Below are 26,580 nucleotides of genomic sequence, written 5' to 3'. Positions count from 1 at the left end.
TATGTTCGTAGTATGTAAAATAAATGAATTGTAACGCAATATTAACATAGATCATTTCCGGTGCAATACATAGTAAGTAAAGGATGCAACTGTGGTATCTATGCACATGCAATAAAATTATCACTACAATACTTACGTATAAGATAATTTTGTTGTTTTATTTTCATAGAATCGAATAGGATGTAAGTAATCAAAACTACATAAATGAGTAGTTAATGCTTTTTTATAGGTAAGACTAACTCATTTTGAGAATTAAGTTCTTTATGTTGTAAGCAAAGTTTGACTTCTCTAAGGCAAGTAACCAACCCTGTTCTCTTAGTAAAGATACAGTAAGCTGTAGCTGTTAGATATGTATATTTTTGTTTTATCGCTTGTGTTAAAATTGACAGCCTATTCTCCTTAGATGAAAAGGTCTGTAGTTACCAGAGTAATAGGTTTATCGTCGTGTCGGTGGAATATTCTGTAGCTGGAAAGACCTGTCGTCGAAATTGACATAGATGAAAGTTTCTGTCGACGCAATGTCCATAGGTGAAAGACTCTGTTGGGGAAAAGGAAATAAATGAATCATCCTGTCGACGAACAGTCCAATGGCGAACCGGTCATAGGAGAACGGTTGCGGATTCAAAAATAATAATACAAATTAATACATAACACTTATTATACTAAATAATTGTATATGAAACTGTATCCCTACCGTGGTAAACAGCTAGTGCGTAAGGCTTACCGACTTATAAACTATACTTCTTGAACCTTTAATATTTGACAATGTTATAAATTAGGCAAGTAACTACAGTCAGTAAAATGGATGGTATCGTTTGACTGCTGGCTGATGTCTGACTCTTGAGTTTTAACAGAATAGTATCTTTGTGTGTGTCAGCCCAACTCTTAGCGGCCTTAGCGCCTTCCAAACTTGTTAGTGCAGCTGATTTAGACATGTCTGGACGCAGCAATGTAGTGTTTTGTAAGAAGTCTTCAAACTGAAAAAGGACAATAGAAATACAGGTTTTTTATTTAATCCTATTTTTTTAAAATAATGTTTAAGTTAGTGTTCAATCTGGAGTCAAATTTATTCAAGCCAACTAAAAAGCCACTAAGATAATAGCAACTAAGATAATAGTGTATATGCCATGTCAAACATGGCATATACACTATTATCTTAGTTGACAATAACCGGAATTTTAACGTGCCTTCTAAAGCGGAACGGAGACGGAGAGTTCAAATACCACTATATGGTGACCCATCTGATCTACGGAATGACCGCGCCAAGGATTGTTTGATCCACAGACAGTTTACCGACCTTTGACCGTCTCAAAAGCCATGTAGACAAATACATACATAATATCACACCTGTTATACCCGAAGGTGTAGACAGAAGTATGTTTCGCCATTTGTACTGTTGGTCACATGTAATAGGGAGCGAGCCTATTACTATTACTTCAGGCCACTATTGGGAAATGTCTACTATAAATAAAGAAAGTCGATTATTTATAGAAGCGTTTAGTTGCAAAATTTACACCATTATTGCTCTATAACATTAAAATAACTGAAACCATTACGATGTCTGATACTCCATATTTCCTCACTGGATCACTGCCAAATGCTCAACAATGGGATTAGAAGCACTTTGATTCAGTAGCTATGGATTCCGTTTGGTGAAGCTGACGATTTGGGTCATCAACCATGTAATGAACTTACAGATAATTTCTTGTGTTTTATGAATTTAAAGAAAAAGCGGGCCCTTAGAACATTATTTTCTTCGTCAGTCAATGCTTAATTTATCAAATTTCTTACGGTTTTAAGTTCAAATATGCAACAAATAAAAGAGTTAACCGCTTGGTAGAGCCGTTTTTTAGATAAGCGCTCAGCAACACATTTGGCTATTCATTTTTATAATCGACTTTATCAACTATTTTAGTGGAGTAAAAAACGAATTCCAAAATATCCCATCAAAACGATTTGTATACATCTTCACAATGTATTTTGCAAAATAATCGAAATGTAAGGGTTTCCCTGTGGCTTTAACTATCATAATTTGCAAAGAAAAATGTCCCCGAAACTTCATTGGCAGAAAAGCTCCAGAATTACTTTAGAACGAGCAGAGATTAGAAACTGATATATATCTACGTGAGAGACGCAGAGCTTTGATTCGTAGGAATATTCTGGAACACTCCACTAAGTCATTAGCAAATCCATGTTGACACAGTCCTGTCAACAGTGCCCCGTGGTAATGTGTAGACCCATCGAGTGTAGTGTTTGATAAACACTCATTTGGGTCACCAGAACCTCAATTAAGGGCGGCCGGTGCAAAAGGTTATATTCCTGTTTACTTTCCAATGTAGGGCAGGTTGATACGAAGTAAATGACTTCAAAGGTTCAATAGAATCCTCTGTAGGTACATACGTATGTGCTAATCATACTAAAGTTAATAAAATTGGCTGTCAAAATACTAAAAACCTCGCAGGACTAAATAGCTAACATAAGGTACAGTTTTTGTTCTTTTGCCATAATTAACAACAACCAGACCCGTCGTTTTTGTTTTAATTTCACAGTAGGTTCTCTCCGAACCACAAATACCACTTTACGGTCACCCATCTATAGAATGACCGTTTGCAATCGTGTTCGAAATCTTAAAAGAATTGAAAATAATACAAACCTTTTTAAATTCACTATCCGTGCGTAAAACTGACGCAATCATGCTAAGAGCCGAATCCAGAGGATTGCTGAAAGAAATACAGAATATTAAATACTGTTATAACCGATGCTGTATAGGTGTATGAAGAACGAATTCACTTCCATAAACCGGGCACGTTTCCCAACTCCTTACTACTATTGAGATGAATCTAATATAAACTAGAAAAATACCACTTGCATTTTAAAGGGACCTCTTGATTAGTAGTAACATACATAATGTCTCAGACCGTCAAGGCCGTATTGTATAATTAATGATAATTTAAGTTTATTTAACTCATTACCGTCTTTTGGGAAGGGTTCAAGAATGAAGGTCTTATTGGATCCACCACATTAGCCAAGAGTGGAGCGAGCAGTTTTTTTTCCTTCAAGAACTACACTTAAATCTCTTAAGAAATAGTTATTTTACTTACATAGCGCTATCAACGAACTCTTCAATACTTAAAGAGTCCAGCACCAGTTCCACATTGCTGTGGTTACTCAACACACTTGACAACGGCACAGACTGATCTTGAGTCTTGATGGGTTCATCTTCGTCGTCTATGGATGTTAAATAACTGAAATAAAACAAATACATACATACTCGCACAGAAATATCATCCCAGTCACTATATGAGTCCTATGTGTGTAATAGTATGCGAGCCTATCGGTCTGATACGTTGCCAAACTCTTTACTATTATTGAGAAACATAATCAAACATATTCTTTTTTTTTATTGTAAATCTGCGCCAAAAAGGTAATATTTATTTTCATTAGACATATAAAAAAAATATTCTCAATATAATCAGAATTTTATAACTAATCAGTACACCTATGCCGTATGTTAATAAACGGAAGGCTACAGCTCAGTAAACGCTGTTATATGCATATAACTGATTTTCAGCTGCCCCTATAAAAAACCTTTAAACTGTGCACATAAGAAACCAACAACACCAACTAACAAAAAAAGTTTTTTTTTTATTACGTTTACGTCAAAACAGTTTATGGCTACATCCGTGTCCATATATGTACATGTTATCAAAATCCAGGATACTCTTTGCTTTCTCACAGTTGCTAATAATAAATTGGTCTTACCTCAAAACTTTATTTGAATCCGAAGTATGACCCAGAGCATATTCTATGATCCAGACTTCATTCGCCAGGTTGGTAGTAAGCATTTGATTCCAAAGGAAATCATAATCTTCTCCGTTTCCGTAACGAAGACCTGTTGTGTATACCACGGGACGCAAACTTGGGGCTACGCTAAAATGGAAATACAGATTTATAGCTTTCGTATGAACAACTAAAACAATTAAAAGAAAACAGACTAACACACAACTACTTCTGCGCTTTACGTGGGTCCGAATAAAAATCTGACAAGCCTTTCTTCTATGTTAAAGTCGTCTTCCAGTCTCACCGGATGCAGCAGTAAGACTGGTTATCAGTTGACTACAGGTTACGATGGTCAAAGATCTTCGAAAATAACCAAATTAACTTGCCTTCGGAAACACTGAGGAACTCGATATGTATACGACGGTCACCTTTTCACAGAATAACCTTAATAATATTGGAAAGCGTGGCTTAGCCTCAGAGATCAATCTTTTTTTGTGTGTTGCGCCAAATTGATTTGTGCTTTTTTTACTGTTTCTGATCGTGGTTCTTTTCTGCCAGTAAGCCAAGGGGTAAGACTAAATACAAAACTTACGGCGTGCCATTTTCCTTGAAAGCCTTAAACGCAGCTACAGCCCACTCCACACACCCTGGATGATCTAAAATGCAAGCTAACTCCAACAGCTGCTGTCTGTTTCTTGTGTCTTCAAACGAATCCGTAGCTTTGACATCAAAACCAAACTTTTCAACTCCTTTGCTTACAAATTGAAGTACATATTCCTGAAAACAAACGATTTTTGAATGTAAATAAAGAGATTATTGAGTTCGGCCCTAAACTAGCTCCTACACGCATTTGAAAAGATTTATCAGAGAAAGTATAAATTAGAAAAGTCCATTAACATTTTGTCCGGCCCAGGAATCTAATCTAACGCCTCGTTTTCAGCTGTCGATACTCCTATTCAAACTCAAAGGCAGTCCATACTTACATTAATGACAGGCAATACATCAGAATGGCCCATATAACTGCTCCTCAACTTGGTAAAGCCTTTAAGGGCGGCGAACCAAACCGAATAATCACTCTCTTCAGTTAAAAATCCTATAACTTCGTAAAGAGTCGAGAACTCAACCTTATCTGCGTAGAAAAGGGCGAAAAGATCGTTGACAATCTGAAAAAAGTAGAAAAAACAGCTTTTTAATCATAGACCTAACCATATTTTACATAACCACTTCCGCATTTTATGTTAATTATACAATTATATGTATTTTTTTTAAAGACAACGCCCATACTAAGAATTGCTCTTGTGTCGCGGGGACTTCTATGCAAGTAGAGGTGTGAGAAAGTACACTCGTGTTTCATAATTTACTGTGCTCGTTCCTGCCAAATATACAACACGGTACCAATCTTTGGACTATTATTTATTAAGGATATTCAGGTTACAAAAGCCCAATAGTACTTTCCCGAACACGATAATTGAACACTACCGCCTAGACTGACGAGGCAGACGTAGCAGTATTACTTTATAGATTTAGTAATATAACTGTTCTGATGCTATGACGTTTATTTATTTACCTTAGCTCGGTTCAAATGATGTATCTTTTCACGATCCTCTCCCTTTAAAGCTCTTTCAATCATTTGCCAACCATGTTGATCGTAGTTCACTCTATAGAAGCCTGCAAAAATAAAATAAAGAACAGGTGTTTAAGCAAAATTTTTATACTTCATTCATAACCATACATCTTGGCATACAACACCTACCCTTTTAAATTAACTAATCATTAACCAAGACATCGCCGATATGATCTGTAGATGTCTTTTTAAGGCTATTTATATTTTTCCATAAAAATAACGGTTGAAAATATACAGGGTAGACTTAAAGCTGAAAGATACTAAACAAAATTGAAAGATATAATAATGCATACCTGTCTCTTGTACGTTAAATATGACCCAAGTATGATCAAAGTTTGCAATCGAGAACGATGTAGATTTCTCATTCATGATAAAAGCTGGCACGGTGCTAGTGAAGTTAGCAGATGTCCCTGTGGTGTATGTAATAGGAATCTGATAGATTTCATCAGACGAGTGCGATTCATTCGAATAGAAGCGATGCTGAAACAAGCAAGAATACAAATAAATGCAAGTTCCAAAACTTAATGTTTATTTATATATTTTTGACACAAAAGCTTAATAAACCATAATATTATACTGTAAAGGGTCTTAAACGCGGTTGAAAATTAAAGGTGGATTAAAAGGATTCATTATTTGTTTACCCGTTTCGATCGAATTACATCGATCGTGGTCACGGGTTGACAATATAAAATTATGCATAATGTCATAATAAATCATAAACTACATTTGCATCAAAACCTCGCCCCCATTTTTTTCTTGAAAATTTATTTATATGTTTTATAGTTTATTGCTGCCAGTCAGACAAGCATACACTCTGTGAGACCTTGTTTGATGGTATAGTGACTTTAAGTACAAGCAGAACAATTTCGAGTATGAAAAAGTAATAATATAAAATAATAATATATAACTTACTTGGGTCAAGTTAACGACACCAGTTTGATAATTCACGTTGACATCTACAACAGGATGACCAGCCTGTGTGATCCAAGAGGCCATGACGTCAGTTATTGTAGCATTAGGGTATGCACTTAATGAATTGTACTGAACAACTCCTCGATCTAAACCAGCGTATAACTTGCTTGGATAACCGGAACCAAAAGAACTGTAGATAAGAAAGAACATCGGTCATACTCGACAATACCGACTATAGAAAATCTTGCTACTGTTAATGTATGCGTTGTCTTGTGATCCAAAACACGCCACAGTGGTTGAATCGCAGTGGTCAACGTAAAAACACGTTGAACTATAACTAAACACACCCAAAAATATCTATTAGGCGTCTTAATGTAGTGTAAGGTTTAAAGATGCAATTAATATTTTCCTGATTAGAATCTCTATAGACATTAAAATTAAGTTGAGTTTGTAATACATCTGAGTTCATAGGCAGACATGTATAAAATACACTGGCGTACGGCCATTAAGAATATTAGTCCCATGTAATTGGGGGCGAGCCAATTGCCATAATGCCACTTTACCAAACTTCTAGTAAAAATTTAAAAAGACAAAATACTTTAACACGACCCATTAATCGAGACATGAGGTCTTGGGCTCGATACACTACCAACAGCCACAGGGGCTTTAAATTATAAATATAACTTATATGTGTTACTTACTTGTTGGTTAAATAAGAATTCAAGCCAAATTTAAAAGCATCATCTCCAATCAGATGATGCATCATTCTGATCACGGATCCAGCCTTTTGATACGTAATGCTTCCAAAATGTCCACTGATTTCTGCTGGAGAGTTAACCTCGTCGTTACTGATTGGTGGCGATGTCGGCGAGCTGTCGGCGTCGTAGGCAGTGTACACTGAACCAGTCACTAGGAGGTTCGCTGTACCTAGTTCTGGTTCCACCTGTTTGAAATAAAATTTGTTCAAAGTGATTTCTTTAAATTATTGTGTATCTCAGAACTACTGAGTCCCGATCATTTAAAAGGCGTGCGTGTTTTTTATATGGTTTTTATGTTTCAATCATTTATGGTGACACGCTCTATTTATTATTTCTATTTACACTATATAATGCACCCTAGAGCAATCACCCGATGCTTGAAACTATGGCAAAAAGTTATGTATGGCAAAACGAATTGGAAAAATCCAAAAAAAAAAAAAGAATATCATAATATATGAAATGCGTTGTGCCATTATTTACAGTGCCCCATGCAACAAGTAACGAGCATTTTGCTATATACCGTACTCGTTACAAAACTCGTGGCTGCTATTGAGAATATAATCAAATACAAATTGAAAAAGACGAATAATATTCCGCTTGGCCCGGACATTGTACCTGAATCTTGGTGATCAGCAGTCACTTACGTTACCGGCTACGTCATGAAAACAGCATCATCAGTCAATAATAATAACATACTTACAAAAGTACTAATATAATCTTGGAAGTAGTTGGCAAATCCCTCATTCAGCCAAGTATCGCTCCACCAATGGCAGGTGACGAGGTTACCGAACCACATGTGCGTGGTCTCGTGAGCGAGGATCGAAGCTATCCTGTATCTGAAGTAAGGCCCCGACATTGACTCGTTGTAGAGCAGCAAGGCTTCCCTAAAATATTTTGTTAAAATCAGTATATAGTTAGCGAACATGAAAATAACGAAAAGCGAAAACTTGTAAAAAACGGGGCTTTGACTTGTGGCTACCATTTGCGTTTAGTATCAATACTGATATAAAATCCTAACGTACGTTTGGATTTAGAATTCTAAAATGTTCTGTGATCATCTTTAACCAGCTCTCACCAGCATTCAAAAAGGATGTCCTATGTTTTCCATCAGGGATATGAAAATTATTAAAAGCTGCTCAAGACTTAATATATTTTCTTTTCAGCGTTCCGTACCCAAAGGATAAAAACGGAACTCTATTACTAAGCCTCCGCTGCCTGTCTTTCTATCCGTCTGTCTTGCTTTCCGTATGTTCGTCTGTCTGTCTGTCCGTCTGTCCGTTTGTCCGTCTGTCACCAGTCTTTTTTGGTACATCATTTGAATTATGTACCTGTACTTAACAAGACCCCAATTCTCCATGGCACCAGCTCTAAAATCAGGTATTGACACGTGATCCAATTTCAAATGCTCGTTGGTAGAATAGTAGTCTATGCCGTAGAAATTGCCGAGCTCTTCCACTACTTTTTTACCAAAGTCAAAGGCATATGCCGCCTGGCTTTTTGCTTCTGGTCTAGTGTAGATACCAAATTCTCGGGTCCCATTGGTACTGTACTGAGCTGCTTCGTATTCTGACACGAGGAACGCTACTAAATACGTAGGCATTATAGGTGAGGTGTAAAACGTTTCTCTGACGTAACCGTCGCCCCTGAAATTTATGGAAAAAATATTAGATTCTGGAAGAAGATGATTGTCAATCAAAAATCACATTTGATAAAACAGCAATCGATCTATTTAAAACCAATTCTATTAGAAGTCGACCCCAATTATTATCGTAAGATAAGAGTAAGTAGAAGTAGTTGATATTGAAGGCCTGTTCTTACACAAACATATTATCAATAGCACTTGGGCCGATTAGGGTATCGAACTCGAAACGGTACCGTTCAGACCACAGAGAAGAAGATCGCATTTGTTATTGTCACATCTTCAAATTTTAATGATATTAAATGACTTCACACAAAATTTAAGAAAATAAAATACCTCAACCTTCTCAAACTTAGATCTGAACAGATTTTCGTGTTTCGTGGATTCCGTCAGTAGATAAAGTGATTGAACTTGGACGAAACCGGGTTAATTACTTGTCTAAAATTAAATACTTACAGATCTACCGAAGTTTCCATTTTAGTATTAGATAGTGATTTTTGGTAGTTAGCAGGTCTATCAATTCGAACCGTGAATGTTGCTTTCAGCCCGGGCTCATCGAAGCAAGGGAATGCTTTTCTTGCGTGCGTCGGCTCCATTTGAGTAGCTGCTAACCATCTAGGAGAAAAATAACAAGCTGTGTATATTTTACTGCATAATAAATTCACCAAAGTAGTCGTGCCCGAAATATCAGCTCCACATTATGACATAGCTGTGCTCTCCAAGGTAAAGAGGTCAAAGACTTTAACTTCCTAACTCCGGGGAAACTCAGCAATTCTTTATAGGCAAACGACCCGGGATTTGAATCCGAGACCTCTGTGAGCAGTCGTACACAGTACCGACCGCGCCTCATAAGTAGTTGAAAATGTATACAGAATATTTCGAAAGCAAATTGGTCCGGCCGTTTCGTGAGAGTCTCCGGACAAATACACGTAGTATTAGGAAAAAAACATCGCAATTATTAGCCCTTAATCAATATGGGTTACTAAATACAAAGATTCGTAGTAACTGTTATTTTGTTTAGTAATATTGTCTGTGGTTTTATATTTTTTGTGGTGTATCCCAACTGTGGTGGACTCAAATCCTAACAGCAATGAAACATGAATGGCTTAATTTTTTTTTTATGAATTTATTTTATGTTTATTATTTCAGAAGGTTATGGTATGCTAAAATAACGGCAGCAGTACGCTTTATTTTCCAACACTGCAACGCAACGCCCGGTTGATAGTAGCGTTAAGACCCAACAACGCGTTCATATGGTTCGGCTCTATGCCCTGTATAAAAGCTGAGTAAAGTAACTTGCGAAATTTTACCTTGCAATAATCTTTAATATGATTGTGTAATATTTTGTATCGTACATAAGAAGTTATGATAAATTCAAGTCTATCTGATAACCAGCATTTAGATAACACATCTCATCTTTGTCAAGTGTTTGCCTTTCTATAACAAATTAAGTAATAAACTGTATTTGTTCTGCATTTTATGACGATATGATGTATTATTTGTTTGGATTAATAAATTTATTACGAACAATTAGCTTCCCGCAACTTTGCTCGCGTGAAATGATTTTCCGGGGTAAAGGTATTTAAATTATTTTGTGTTAAATTTAATGGACTGTACATATCTGTATAATATACCAAAATACTTTTTTGTATATACAGTTATAGTAGTAATAGTAGGTTTTATGTGAAAGGGTAACAGACATTCGCATAACGAAGTACTTCTGATCTTAAGTTTCGCCTTCTCCCTCATACTAAGCAGAGACCCTAACGAAAAGACAATGGGCCAGAAATAAATGACATTTAAATAATACTGAAACTGCTAAGTCCTAATTTTGTTGTTAACTAAAATAAAAAAATACCCTTTATTTGCAAATCCAACTATAAAACGAAAACTTTAATGTAAGTCAAATAAGTAAAGCTTAAGCCTTTTGTCTGCAACAACGCAGCAGAAAATCTTTGGAGTGCTACTTGAAGTAGAGTAAGCCTGTAAGATTAAATCGTCCACGTGTCAAACATCTTGAACAAGATGCTCAAGTACTTATCTTTAGTGGATAATAACTACTACTTAACGTAAATCGCTTCTTAAGAATGTCTTAAACTTACTAAAATGTTTTGGCTTGCTAAATACATATTCGGTTCGGCATTAATCAATCTAGCCGAGCTAGAGTGTGTAGATCAGTGGTTCCCAACCAGTGGTCCGCGGACCACCAGTGGTCCGTGGAAGTCAAAATATGGTCCGTGAATGATTTAAAAAAAATTAAATTTTCACATTTTCATTATTACACTTTATTTTTAATATACTAACATAGTGGTCCCTGCTTACAAGAATAATATAAAAGTGGTTCCGGACTAAGAAAAGGTTGGGAACCCCTGGTGTAGATGAATGTTCGGAAAAAATGCCGCTGTATATCGCCGCGCCTGAATGTATAAACGGAATTGTCATGATCGGACCTGAAGGATCTACCCGACGGTACAAACCGGACAAATAAAGCGTTTGCTTCCAGTCGGTTTTGTTGTTCGCTAGATACTGCCAACCCAAATACGTATGTAGCAAACCTAACACGCCTTTGATACCCAAAGGTGTTGGCGAAGATGTATGAGAGACACGTTTTGCAATTTATAATGTGAGTCCCATCTAATAGGAGGCAAGCCGTAATAGACTATCGTGGCTATTGGCCATATGGCACAATACCAAACTCCGGGCAACTATTGAAAAACGTTATAATCTAAATTAAAGAAAACCAATAGCAGTTTGGCCGACCTGAGACTTCAGCATGGCAGTAATTGCATATACTAAGGACAGCAAAAAATTGGCAGTAAAATAAATAAATGCAACAAATTAATGTCCCATTGTTTAGCAAAAGCTTTTTGCCTAATAGTGAATGAAGACACAGGCTGAAAGCCCTAACGCATATAGGGCTTTAACTCTGTGCCTTTACTCCTCTGCGCTAACCAAGTGAAGGAAGAAGTAAATGTTCAAACCATTTTGCCATCACAGCTTAAAGACTTAATAACTATAGTACGTATATAAAACTGCTACTTACTTCTTAACACCATTTTCGACGTAGTAATTTCTATAGAATCCATTCAAATCCTCTCTCAGCGGTCCCGTGTATTTGATATTGACAGAATAACTGTTGCTAGGTATTAATTCCACTGCCAAGTTGATGAACGCAAATGCATACGTTGTGTTAAACTCTAAAGCATTGGTTGTTTCCAGAGCTATAGCAGCATTACTATTCAAGTTAGTGACAGTAATATCAGTAGCTGTAAAGTTCAGGTCTTGTGAATGCAATTTGATCTGTTTTGTGTTTTCCGTCGTTGAAACAATGATGGTAACTTCGCCATCAAAGGTGAATTGTCTTGTGTCGTTAGTGTCGAAGTATGGTTTGACGTAAATACTGTAAGCTGAGGGCACTATAGGCGTGTTGAGCCTGTAATTCGTGTCTGAGACGGCATTTGCTATTGTTACGCATGTCACTGCGATCAGTGCTATAGTCTGCCAGCGATTCATAACTGCAACAAAATCAATTTAATTACTTTATTTTATAATAATGTGTTCTTTGAAATACGTTGTCTTAATATTAACGAATGTAGTATTGGATTTTAGATCAATCAGACCTTCGCATATTTTATGTAAAATTCTTGCTCTATTACTATTTCTAAACAGCACTCTATTAATATTTGTAAATATTTTCAATAAACTGGCAGATTTGTTTAACTTCTTTTTTATATGTGTAAAATATAGATGAACGTCTAATATTATAGTCCAATAACTTAGTATATTCTTGAATCTCGCCTGGTGGAGGTACATAAAATTCAAAATTTAGATTGTCAGTATGCTGCCAGCAGTTCTATGCAACTGACGAAAGCCTGTTTTGCACGGCATTTTAGAAATGGACAGAATTATGAATTATGAAAACTAGTCATGGATTTACATTTATTTATATGTAAAAATAAATTACCAGCTTATTTGAAGAATAGGATAAAGAAGATAAGTTTAGGGTGCCAAATCAAACAAAAAGCACCGTGCACCTTTTCAGAAATAATAAATCCAGAATTTAGTCTACGCAATGTATTTATTGTATGTGCACTAAACTAAAGTTATGAACAGTCTAACGGCGCATTTCGGGGACTCCCCGCATGCAGGCTAACGACCACAGAACTAAGTAAGTTGGTAATTCGGTCAGTACAAATAATTCCAAGTCTCCCTGTATTTCTTCTAGTACCTCTATATTTTGACGTCATCAGTCATCTCTTGTACCTAAAATGCGAGCTAACGACTGACTGACCCTCCAATAAAAATGAAACCTAAAACTATTGTTCAAACAATAAATAATTAAATAAGATAAGCGAAACGTACCTGTAGTGCTTTCTTGAACAAACTATAGTTAACACTAAAACTAAAAGATGTTCGAGTGTCGTGACTACAACTGATAAGCAGCATCTTAAAGATTTGTGTTATCACTGATAACAATACTTCATAACATGTAATCTAACTGTCACATACTGTGTTTAGACTTAGCTCAGTAAATCGAGAAAGTAGCTGACATTAGATTCTACTTACTGCACGTTTGGGGCAGTGACCACCTCGCCGCTATAACCGTAGCTCCACGTGTGGAGGATTCGAATCCCACCCGAGACAATTTTTTGTTTGATTAGCACGAGTTTTTGTTCTAAGCCTGATGGTCAATTTATTTATATAAGTATGCATTTAGAATTATATAAGTATGTTTATCAGTTATGTGGTTAAAAACATCGCCGTGCAATCTCCTTCTTGTCTTTTGTTGGTAAAATAAAAGAAAGCAGGCATTGAAAATATAAGTCAATAAGTTTTTGTAATTCATTGTTTTTCTCGTCGTATCTTCATGACATGTATCGATTTAAAACAACGTACGTGCGGTTTGCTACATACCTACATATTCCGTTCGGCACGTTCGGTTCGACAATTTACCGAATTACAAAACTGTCTCGACTCACTTGTTCGGCTGGTGCCGATCGGGCTCATTTACACAATATATTCGGCTTCCCCATCCGGCTAGGCCCTTTAATGCCATATCGCATAAAGTGTGTAGCAAGATCAATTGATATACCTAGGTATACAATCTGGGGGCACGGAAGTGCCCCCGCAAGTCGAGCAAAAAAAAGCGGCACGGCCGTACCATCCTTTTCTCGAAGCAATTCGGGCTATTTTCGACCCCCCTATAATGTCGTTGTGGATAAAACAAGAAGCCTGAATTTTCAGCAACTAATTATTCATTGTATAAACACGGTATATTTAAAATTTCAGTCAATTTGAACCAGTAGTTTAAAAATGACAACTTGTTAAAATTTTGAATTTTGTCACTCACTGATTCACTGACTCACTGACTCACCGATCATCAAAAGTCTAAGGTACTTCTAGCAGACTTAGAAGCTTCAAATTTAGAATACAAATAGGGTTTAGTGTCTTAATCATGGAAAAAATTCAATATTTTCTAATTTCGGTCCAGTTTTCTAAATACTCTAACTGCAACATTAACTTTGTAATCCCATATAAATGTATAAGATTACAAGATTACATTTGCAGTTAAGAATCATTATTACTGTAGAAAATAATAAATAATAGGTATAGATAGGTACATACTATATGAGGCATAACGGGAGGGGATATAGGGTGGGTAAGGGTGTTTAGCCCATGAAAATGAAAAACATTCCTATAGGAAAATATGTTGAATTATGAAAAAAAAACGTCTTTCCATACAAATTGGACTTATGTTCGTTCTACAAAAAGAAGTGAGATGCCACCAAAAACATTCTATAAAAATCTCAAGTCTCGCAGCTCAGTCTTTCTGGCGTAAAAAGTGGTGAGATCTATATAATACCAAGTCGATTAATCTATTTCGTCTCTACTTAAATGACCTTCTGTCTTTAGTTATTATATAAGTTATTATCATGCCCATATTAAAAATATTTTACGTTTAAAACAAATAGATCGACTTGGCCATCGCAAGAAAACACAAATTCGCCATTAAAATTTCAGGAGCATTTACTTCTCGTCGTGCTGTGTAGTGTAATACATATATACAAATCATGCGATGGCCAGGTCGGTCTATTTGTTTTAAACGTAAAATATTTTTAATATGGGCATGATAATAACTTATATAATAACTAAAGACAGAAGGTCATTTAAGTAGAGACGAAATAGATTAATCGACTTGGTATTATATAGATCTCACCACTTTTTACGCCAGAAAGACTGAGCTGCGAGACTTGAGATTTTTATAGAATGTTTTTGGTGGCATTACATATAAATGATCATAAACAAAATAAGAGGTATAAACACAAAAAGTACATTTTATTTAAAAGTTTGGTTGAAGGTTGATAACCCAACACAAATAAAAAAGTCATTATAATAATAAATATTTATTAACGCACAATATTAAAAACATACACTTATCATATACACTACTGTAAGAACAAAGACAGTAGTGTGACTAAAAGAATCATGGTGGTTGGTAGTGCGATGGCGGCTGCACCCCGAGCAGCTGATAACACAATCTGAGCGTTATCAGTTCCCCATTGCATGCTGTTCCTTGCTGATGCGATAGCACTGAGACCAACGGTGTATTCAGGGATGCTAGCTTGGTTTTCGTTGAGCCACGTCTCCATCTAGAAATTAAAACAAGTATTATTTATAATATGTGTGTGATAGACTAGCAGTTCAAATATTGGCCTCCCATATGGTGGAAGTATTTAAGGCAACATGCATATGACTTTACATTATGTCGTGTGTCATTAGAAATAATATACGGCGTAAACGGCTGTCTAGTAAAAACACTTGGTGTGTGGTTGTGATACAAGCACGCGTATATTATTATGACAAATGCGCACGCTTTAATTAGAAATATCTCTGTGAAGTATAAAATAAAAAGTAAAGCAAAGATAAACAATTTTAATCTATCAATCAGCCTAGCCTTTATCCAACTATGTTTGTTCCGGCTTCCACTAGGTATCGTGTTATAACCCAGTTATCTGGATTAAAACACGATACCGTCTTATATGTATATGCAAGTTTTACGGAAAGTGGTTAAAATGTCTAAATGCATAATGCCACATAAAATCTACAGATTCTTACATTTCTGAGTCCTTCTTCGTCTAAATAACCAGCGATGTTGGAAAGGACGCTGTTAAACCACGCTGGCAGCACGACACTGGAAAACAAATGAAAATAAAATAGATGCTTAAAAGAAACTTCATTATGATTAAGGTCACCTGTCAACTAGATAGAATTTGAAATACTTCATGGTCCCTTCGGTTTGTTTATCAACGTTCGGTTGGTTTAGGTCTACTGGAAAAGGGAGACTGTTTTATATGATATTAGTCAGCTAAAAATATACAAACATTCTTAAAAAATAGGTGCATAAAGAGAAATGTCTCTCTTTATCACATTCTTACAAGTCAATTATGATTAATTCATGATATCTGAGTACGGATAGTAGGTAAAATACTTACGCTTTTCTGACATCATCAACGTTTTCTTTGAGCCATTCCAATGCAATCTTAGAGTTGTCTCTGTTGCCCATGTAGTAGAACGTCAAGGCATTCACCCTGTCTTGAGCCTTCACTTCGTCGGTTAGGATCACGTTCAGGAATCTATAATGTTTAGATAAAAATGTGAGTTAGTTATACATAGGCACATCACTCGCACTCACGGCTTCTATTAGACAGTGATACCAATTTGCAATAAAATATTGTACGGTTTCGTCGACCGTATGATAATTTTTCGATTATTGCTAAAACTATTGCTTAAACCATTAAGCATTCTCGTAACACTAGTCTAGCCACTAGATGTAATAGGTGAAATCATAAGCATTGTTTTAACATTACGCCTGTCACCTATATCTGAAGGTGTACCCAGAAGTGCATTAAGGAATTTCATTACACTCATGGAAATATTCTGATAGTAACTACGAAAACTCAATAGCACTTTAAACGACCTGGAAACCAGGCCCAAGGCTCAGCAGTAGTATACCGTTGAGATTAATGAGGCAACCACCATTATTAATAGTATTTTACTTACTCCTTGCCAGCTTCCTCATGAGCAGTGCATCCTAAAGCCCTCAGCATAGCGACCTCATCTCCCTGGTTGTTAGAGTTGATTCTGCGGTTACGTAAGAACCTGAATTCTGCGAGACCACCAGCGCGGAGTCCACTGCAGAACACGTGACGCCTCAAGTTGGGGTTCACCCTGAAATTAAACGGTCATTTTTTAATTTTAATATCATGAAGGCAAATATTTTCGTTACGTTATGTCTTATTTATTTACGGGTGTAACTATTTTATATGGAAACTACTGACTTAGTTATAGTAGTTATAAGTTTATCTATACCAAATGATGTATTGGTTATAGTTTCGTTGATAATCAACCTACTGTCGAAGATGTTACAGACGCCCAAAGGCCATTGACATGTCATAACGACTGTTAAGTTTTGATAACAACCACGAGTGGCTAAATCGAATATTACTAAGTGACCGCCCACAAATGCGATGTCCGCGCTAAAGGCTATTAACCCTTTAATCGTTTAACGATCCGCGAACGAGATTTGCTTTAACCAATAGATTAATGCCTCACGTATACCAAAACGACGATTTTTATTAATTACATTTAAATACTACTGCATAAACAAAAAAATATTTTTTCACAACCGATTTCCCTAATAGTTATGGAATATTGGGTCAATTTTCTAATCTCTATATTAAGCCGTTACTTCGCCTGATTAAACTTTGTCTATAATATCCGCAGATCATGCATAATAGCGATCAGTCACGCAATCTTTTCATACGTTTGAATATAAATAATGATTTAAGATATCAATTATATATTTTGTAGACGATTTTTGTAGCCCACGTCAATCAATTATATTTTGTAGCACGGGTTATGACGAGTGGTAAAACTATACAAAATTTGAATTTTAGACATCAGCCACCCATTTACTTATACGAATTGCCTGTTTGCTGCAATTCTGTGTAAAATAAAGAAGCTGTATCTGACAGGCTGAATGTTCTCAATTCCGAAATTTGTTTACCTTCTAAATTGATGGACTATAAGTTCTTATCTATACTTATAAACATTCATAAAATCACGCCTTCTTTCCACAAGCGTAGGCATAGACCAAAGAACGCCACTTGGTCCTTACAAACTTCCTTTGCTTCATTCATCATACATCTTTTCATACAGTTCTATAAGTTTCTATAAAATAAGGGAAAAGAAACTCACGGCGTATTGTTGTTGACCAAAGCCGTGAACTTAGCTTCAGCATTTTCTACACAGCCTTTGTGTCCAATGTTACACGCGAAAGTTAAGAGGAAGAATCTGTTCAGGGTAGTTGTCAAGTTCTCCGTGTCACTGACATCGTATTTCAGGGTCTCGATCGCGTGGTCCATGAATTCAAAGATGATTTCCTGAAAGATGAAAAACCAAAAATAATATAGGTAATATTTAATTACCTACTTGTAATGCAATTCCTATTTATATTGTGAATGCGAAAGTTACTCGGTCTGTCTGTTACGCTTTCACGTCTGAACCGTTTTGATAAAATTTGGCAAATAGATAGAGTTGACCTTGAGAAAAAATATAGGCTTACTTTTTGTCGCGAAAAAGGTGTATAATCTAGGGGTAAGTGTTAGAAGTTGGGTATGATGTTTGTGTGGAAAATCTGCCCTAAGTTAAACAAACCACGTGGATAGTCAGGGGCAAAGACTATTAGGTTATATTATAAGTAGTATCAAAGGATTCGTCACCTATTTGAAAAAAAAACATAGTAAAAAGTGAGGGCCGAATTGTTTTGGATTGCGACAGTAAATGCATTTAACAGTGCCAGCTTGCGAATTAAACCTCATACTTACATTAAATTCCTGTAAAACTTCAGGCAGGTGAAGGAATCTATTTCTCAACCAAGTGAAGCCAGTAATAGCCGGGTACCAAACGTAGTAGCTGCTGTCCTTCTTCAAGAAGTCAATCACTTGGAAGCCGAGCTGGTAAGTCATCTTGCCAGAACGCATGAGAGCGAAGACATCGTCAACTATCTGTAAGATACAAATTACTCTATACATCAGCCTAGCCTTTTTGTATATTGGAGTGGGTTTCCACCGGATACAGCTGAATACCAGTATTTTACATGGAGCGATTGCCTATCAGATACGATGCCCTTCGGTAAGACTGGTTGTCAGACTTTTAGGCTTCTGACTACTGGTAACGACTGTCAAAGATCTTTAAAATGACAGCCCACAATTTAACGTGCCCTCCGAAACACTGAAGAACTCGGTATGAATAATATGGTTATCCATCCCCTGAACAACCTCGGCGAGCGTAGCTTAACTTCAGAGATCGATCCGCGCGGCCATTATTACTTAGCCACGAGCTCTCTCTCTCTCTGATAAGTTAAAATTGAAAAACACGAAAGTATGATTTAAAAAAATCTTGTAAAATACCTACGCTAGATTGACTGATCAGTTTTTCAAACAAAATTTTGGAACACAACTTGATTATTTAAAACGTATTAAATATAAATAATTACCTGAGCCCTGTTCAAATGGTGAATATTGTTGTGATTTGTGCTCAATGCATTAGCAATCAATTGCCAATTGCGAGTGTCGTAGTTCACTCTGTAGATACCTGAAATGAACAATACAAAACATTACAAACGACGATAAAAGGGTTTTCAACAACTATGTATAGTCAGGTGATTATGCCATTATCACGTAACGAGAGCACAATACTATGGAAATTGATTTATTCGTAAGACCACTTATTGATCACTTACTAAAACTGATGATGGATGCACACATAATATTCTATAAAAAAATATTTTTTTAAATATTATCGTATTGTGTCGATACAAAAATAAATTATTTTCTTTATCTTTTTCAAAAAGAATACAACACGTTCGACGCCTTAATTCAATTTCTGTTTTTTTATAAAGTCCTCAAAAGCCTTTTATAAAATGTGACATATTTTCGTCTTTTACCTTTCTGTTTAACATTGAAGATGACCCATTCCTCTCCTGCATTCTTTCTGAGTGTATTATCAGTCTTTGAAGTCATCACGAGGGATGGTTGTAAGTTCTCCCAGTTAGGGTTGCTGCCTGTGGTGAAAGTGACGGGCAATGGCCACACCTGTTCCGTTTGAGTTGCCGTAGCACTGATGAAGAAGCGCTCCTGCGAATTAAAGGAAATTTATACTAAAAAACCACTGCATTTAACAATTTACGCGCTCTTGATCCTGCGCCAATTTTTCCCCGGTTAAGCTATGAGAGTGATGGAATAGTGATGGTGGTATATTATGCACACACTTGGGTAACAATATGTCATATCCTGCGTTAGGCGGCTAAGTTTGTCTCTCTTTATCTCTCTTTCCCTCACACACACTCGCTCTCTCTTTATTAGGTAGAAGATAATATTATAGGATAGATCGTACCTGCGATAGTGCAATCTCGCCAGATTCCATGTTGACTTGTACATTAAGTAACGGGTATCCAGGTTCATCAACCCAGTACTTCATAAGCCCAGCGATGTCAAATGTACTGCTTGGTACACCGTCTTCACTCACTGCTTTTGTAAAGGCTGCGTACAGGTCTGCGGGGAATGCGTGTTCGTAGGCTCTTAAAAAAGAAAAAAAAATACATTACTGTTGGGGAAAAGTTGCCTTCCGTAGAGAGGGAAGTGTTAGCTCTTGAGTCCACACTGGCCTAGCGGACGCGTGTAGGACTTTAAAAAATAAAATAAATTATACAAAAAAAAGAGGTAAGATACCACTTCGCTAGCTTAGTGATTGATTTGTACTCAAAATAAGATATATCATGGAGATATACTAGTATGTGGTGAACTGTAAAACGCCTAAATAAATAATAATCAAGCTCTATCCTGTGTCAGCCGCAGCTTGCGGAATCATAAACGATAGGCGTTTACATTTTTTTTGTTTTTTGCACAGTTTGACTACTATCAATATTTTAATGGCATTCAATAAAATTACTCATTTTATACTTGTGTGTTGCCTTAAATTAAATTTTTGCTATTCAAAATATTTTATGTACTTAGTATTTCACGTAGGTAACATTTTTATTACCTTATATTATGTATGTACAAATGTCTATTATACCTTGAATTATGACGTTTCGGCGCAAGTTGCACCAGCTGCGGTTACAGACTGAGTTGATTCCCGTATAACATTAGATAATAATCAAATTAACTACCTATACTAATGACAAAAGATCAACTTGATATAATATAAATGTATGTCATATTCTTACTTGTCCGTCAAGAAATAGTTCAAGGCTTTCTTGAAAGTATTTTCCGTAACCAAATGCTTCAACATAAGAAGAAGAGACGCTCCCTTAGAGTAGCTGATACCGCTGAAATGGCCGGTTACTTCGGTGGGACTGTTGACTGTATGCTGTAATGCCCTCGTGCTAGCCGAAGAGTCGGTAGACAAGGCGCTTTGCACGTACATAATATTGAACTGGTCTTCTAATTCCAGAGTTTTGTCAATCTGAAAGGTAAAACGTTGTTTATGAACTTCTTGATATTTATAAATAAAACATCTAAAAGTATGTACGCGCATAACTTTAGAAAAATGACTCTTTTTTGGTAAGGACAACTTTTATAGGGGATCGACAGGATCCAAATTCCCACCAAAATGGGATAAAATTGTACTATGTACCTGAACGAAGTGGGCCAGGCAGCTTGCATACAATGAGCTATGTAGAAAACAGCAAATACATCATGTTTTAAAATTAATGCGTTTGAAACGTACATGATAACATAATCATCTTTTCTCAATTATATTATGATATTACTCTAAATAGTAGTCCGGAGTTTGAAAACCTTGTATGTCGGATTAGGCTTGCCGCCTATTCCGTGGGACTAACATTATTAGCGCGGTGGCATGTTATTAACGCCTTTGCCTACATCTCTATAACAGGCGTTTTGTCGTGTATACTATAATTGTTTTTTTTTAAACGATACTTACTCCATCCATAGCGAAATATTCGAAGTAGCTGGCGAAACCTTCGTTGATCCAGACGTTGTCCCACCATCTACAAGTGATCAGGTTACCGAACCACTTGTGTGCCAGTTCGTGAGCAGTGATGGTGCCGATGTTCATTTTGTCCAGAGCATTTGTTTCTCCCTCCTCATAGAGCAGACGGAGCTCTCTAAAATGATAAGAGATGCAATTTACACAGTACAATTAAAATTTTGTCAAGGAATCGGTTTTATTTATTAAGACTTTTTATTTAGGTGTTATAATTTAGTATAGATCTGTATGATTGAAAAAATATGTATATCTTTTTAATTGTATCATTATCACTTTTGACGTTCCCTTCGAAACACGGAAACGCCTTGTTTAAGTACCACTAAGCAGTCATACATCTTTTGAATGACTGCACCAAGGGTTGCTTTACCCACAGATAAATTTACAACCGGTTAGCATAACTGACTATAGGCGCCTCAAAATGATTCTAAATGACTTAGGGCAACATTAGGAAAAGCAACAGCCTACTTTTCTTCTTAACTTATATGTATAATTGTTGAAATTCAATCACGTACCTGTAAGTCACCAATCCCCAATTCTCAGTAGCTCCTGAAGCCCAGTAAGGAGAAGCGATTTGATCGTTCTTGATATTTGGTTCCATGGAGTAATAGTCAATACCGAAGTAGTTACCAAGCCAATCAGTTAGGGGAGGGCCGACTTCTAAGGCATATTCTCCTTGACCTACAGCATTGGGTCGAGCGAGGATTCTGTAGGACCTTTGAGCGTTATTGTTATCGGCGATGACTGCGAAATCTTCGCTGATGTGGAACGTTACTAAGTATGCGGACATGCGAGGTGTCCTTTGGAAGACTTCTCTCACTCTGTTGCCATTACTGAAAATAAAATCAAAAGTAAGAAAACTGATATTTAATGACCATGCAAAAAAAGGAACCAAACGGACAATATCTCAAGGTACTGAACGTAGTAGAATACCAGAATTAATTTGAACACGAATTTTTGCCTGAAGTTGTCTTGCCTGAAGTGACTGACAGTCGGATGCCTGGCATTCCATAATAAAATGCGGGTTTGCGTTAATTCCTGCATCCTATTATACAATAACCCTAGAGATTGTGCATGAAATCGATGTTGTGTAATGTAACTTACGGTGTACTTGAAAGCAGTTGCATGTTTGAGAAACTTTGTCCGTAACTGGCTGGCCTGTTGATGATGATGTCGAAAGTTGACTTGAAACCAGGCTCGTCGAAACTGGGGAAAGCTTGTCTGGAGTTCGTTGGCTGCAAATGAGTAGCCGCATACCAACTGAAGAAAGAAACAAAAACTCAGTACTGAATAAGAGTAATTATTCTGGGAACATTATCCAAATGTTGATAAGTTAAGTTCATAAGTGCTGACCAAATACGCATTTATGTGAAAGAAAAGGAGAAAGTAGGATAAAGAAGTAGAAGTAGAATTTGCTAGGAGCATTTTCTTCATTAATAGTAGTGATTAGTGTACTAATCTATTTATGTTAAGATTTTCCTAATATCGCAAAAACGATTTTTATTTGTGTCTTTATTGAATACTATTTCCGTGTGGCTTCGCTCGCGATAAAGTTAGGTAAAATTAAAAGTAAATTATGATTACAAAAAAATCCTTTTGAGGTGCCTAGACCAAAAACACCCGGTGTCCACATTTCACGATTCTAACTTCTATAGTTTAGGCAGTGCGATGATGATCAGTCAGTCAGTCAGAACAAATAGTTTTATATTTATCGATAATAGATTACGTGTTCATTCTTACCGTTTCCTTCCATCATTTCCAGTGTAGCTTCCTCTGAACACACCTCTGGATAGAGGAGTCTCATTAATATTCCCGATATACTCAATAATTAACTTGTACGTCTGACCGTTGGTTAAAGTAGTGCCTTCAGCCAAGTTGAATTGAAGGAAGTGGTACTGCCTGATGCGTTCAAACGGATTCAAGGGGTCCAGTCTTACAGGAGCATTATTTTGGTCTAAGACAGTCACTGAAACGATCTCTCTGACGTTCTCTTGGATCACGAATTTGTTTAAGTTGTTCACGAGAGCCTGGAAAATAAAAATATTTATGATAGGGAGAACGCAGACTAGTTAAGCTATAAGGTCCCTTACGCAATAGCGGTTAACCGCGGGATCGGCTAACAGTGCGGGTAGAGTTTAGTATGTAACCACCTATGAAACCGCCAGTATTGTCAGGCGGGTGCGTAAAGGCACTTGGCATCAGCGATTGGTGGTTGGGTCGGTTTTCGGAAGTTAGGTACCCAAAGAGCGACTAGTATCGATTTGGCAGCCAGTGACAGCCACAAATCACAACTCTGGAGAGGTGACGTGACAGTCGCAGAAACCCGCTTGGCGGAACGTAGGCGGTCGCCAAAACACGATGCATTATCGCTGCAGTATATTTGACGAAATGTGCATTTGAAATTTTATAATTAAAGTTTTATGGATTAATATCAAGTCGTTCATGACTTTAAAAAAAAATTCGACAGCTACTCAATACTCAATAGTGGTAGATTTTTTGGCCGAAGATTGATTGGCTAAATATATAAGAATCATACCGTAACAGTAATAGTGACTTTTCCATCAAAAGTGAAAGCTTCTTTAGTACCCTCAGCTATAAAATACGGGACGACTTCTATTTCATAGTGAACAGGGTCCAGGTCTTCTGGCAGACGATAGGTCGTAGGATCTTCAGCATCAGATCGGACGATAGGGTCCTCGATGTCCAGAGGAAAGTCGGCGCTTCCAAGAGCGATGAGCGCCAAGAGTGTGACCGTGATGAATTGCATGGCGCTGAAAACAATCATCTTTGTAAATTTTTCTTTCAAAAAAAATATAACGGTATACTAAAGTTTTCAAAAAAATCTCCTGTAATACGAAATTGACTTTTCCAACTACTGTAGTTAATGATTACAAATTACAAAGAGACCCAAAACAACTGTTTGTGTAAAGCAAAAACATAAGATATTTCTGAAGCTGAATCCAAAGCTTTCTAGTGCCACCTAGTATTAGTAATGACGTAACCAATCCATAGGTAATTAATAAAATGTGTTACAGCACTGCAGTTTTTCAAATCATATTTTCATATTTGTTTACACTGAAATCCATATGTGTTGTCCTATAGAAGAAAATGGAAGTACTGTTATCTTCCTCACATTTTGTCTTATCAGTACCAATGACGGAATCAGATAAAATTAGGGTGTTGTAAATTTGCGAATCAATAATGTGCTATGAAATTTCATGATCATGATATTAAAGCCTAAATATTTCATTTCTCGATATTTTCTTTCCCTACTTCATTTATGTTCTTGATTTTTATCATGTACTATACAGTCAACCTGGACAAAACCTGGGCACTAGTCAATAGTATAAATGTCTTCAATATTTTGTATAATTTTTTTATATCATGAAATTTTTGAAGCGTCTTGCTTTAATAATAAATATCATTGGACCGTGTGCAAGTTACACGGTCATTTGATTCCAAACTAAGTAGAGCTTGATTATTGTTGAATTTATTAGTCGCATTCTGTGTTGGAATTTGCATATAGAAATACGGACTACTCGTTTCCAAATAAGTAAACTTAAAATTGTAATTATTCCCGTTATAAAATTACTGACTTTATGAGACCATGGACCCATCTAAATAAACACAATAATCCAAGTTGGCCCAGCCGATAAGGAGTGACGTGACAAATATATGAAGAGAATTGAATAAATTAATAAAAAAACTTAAATATTAATACATAATTATTGACGCCATGCAAAGTCCCCAACCCGCACTTGGCCAGCGGCAATTCAAGCATTTCCCTCGTTTGGCCTTTACCTATCAGTGGAACATTAATCAGTTAAAAATATATAAAATCTTAAACAACGTACCTGCTCTTCAATTACGCCATGCAAAATGAACCATATCTTTAATAGTAATTTGTTAATATTCATAATCAGATATATTAGAATATTACCCCTGATACTTGTTATCAGGATTATAACAATCATATGATAAGACAAATGATAAAGATATCTAGATCAATCTTTACCTTGGCATGTACCGATTTTGTATGTAATTTGGCTGAAATATATTTCATGCAAACATCAAGTACACGATCAAAGGTATTTTATCAATACCAATTCTACCGACGACTTTACTAATTTATTCAAAACAAGGATATTTTCAATAGCTGACCGAAATTTTGTAATGTGGTAACCTGATATTCTATTGATACCATATAACCTGATACCCTATAACATTGGACTAACATAGTAAATTACGAATCATGAGTAGTTTATTGTTACCTCTTCTATACCTCTGAGGGTATGAATAACACTAAAATTTACGTTTGATGAATATTGTGATGCCTGTATGCCTATAGTTTTTCAAACATTTACTACTGCAAGTACTACTCAACCGAGAGGTGAGAGCCTCCGCCTTTCCTTGCAAATCAGTCATTTTAAAATACGTTCAGGGCATCACGCTATGGGCCAGGCCACACGGTGCGGCACCGCACCGCAACGCATTACTCCGCACCGCACTGGCGGCCACACGAGCAGTGCGGCGTCGCAATGTTCTTACGGCGCCGTTGCGGCACCGCAACAGGCTTAGCTTGGCTTGCCCAGTTAACGACAGTCTACAATAAACATTGGATCGAAAAAGACGTGTGTTGCTGCTATTATTACTCTTGCCTATACGCCGTATAAACCACTGAGCGGCGCGGCGGCGCCGCTGCGGCATCACACTGCTTGCACCCCTCCCCGCCTCGTCTGCCTCGCGCCGTTGTCCGGTGCGCCTGCGGTGCGGCGCCGGAGCGATGCCGGACGTAC

The 26,580-nt window shown here is 36.7% G+C and overlaps 1 protein-coding gene across 1 annotated transcript; it reads right to left on the bottom strand.

Moving 5' to 3' along the window:
• Positions 1–137: 137 nt before the first annotated feature.
• On the bottom strand, positions 138–25,707 carry LOC142973834 (putative aminopeptidase-2). Its single transcript, XM_076115858.1, has 31 exons — positions 25,639–25,707; positions 24,321–24,555; positions 23,525–23,811; positions 22,889–23,044; positions 22,300–22,617; positions 21,722–21,905; positions 21,003–21,241; positions 20,171–20,354; positions 19,722–19,911; positions 19,272–19,369; positions 18,601–18,780; positions 17,972–18,156; positions 16,775–16,942; positions 16,207–16,347; positions 15,830–15,905; positions 15,161–15,363; positions 13,693–13,700; positions 11,757–12,228; positions 9,170–9,328; positions 8,403–8,717; positions 7,775–7,958; positions 7,018–7,259; positions 6,317–6,506; positions 5,698–5,884; positions 5,348–5,448; positions 4,764–4,943; positions 4,373–4,557; positions 3,763–3,930; positions 3,102–3,245; positions 2,654–2,720; positions 138–977 (listed from the first exon to the last, which is right to left on the bottom strand). Exons 2-31 carry the CDS (start codon positions 24,549–24,551, stop codon positions 753–755), a joined length of 5,667 nt encoding a protein of 1,888 aa, XP_075971973.1. The 5' UTR covers positions 24,552–24,555; positions 25,639–25,707; the 3' UTR covers positions 138–752.
• Between the last annotated feature and the right edge of the window lie 873 nt (positions 25,708–26,580).

This window comes from Anticarsia gemmatalis, chromosome 6, assembly GCF_050436995.1.
Source record: "Anticarsia gemmatalis isolate Benzon Research Colony breed Stoneville strain chromosome 6, ilAntGemm2 primary, whole genome shotgun sequence".
Lineage (NCBI taxonomy): Eukaryota > Metazoa > Arthropoda > Insecta > Lepidoptera > Erebidae > Anticarsia > Anticarsia gemmatalis.
The sequence above is the reverse complement of the archived record's forward strand: the minus strand, read 5'-3'. Positions and strand labels throughout refer to the sequence as shown.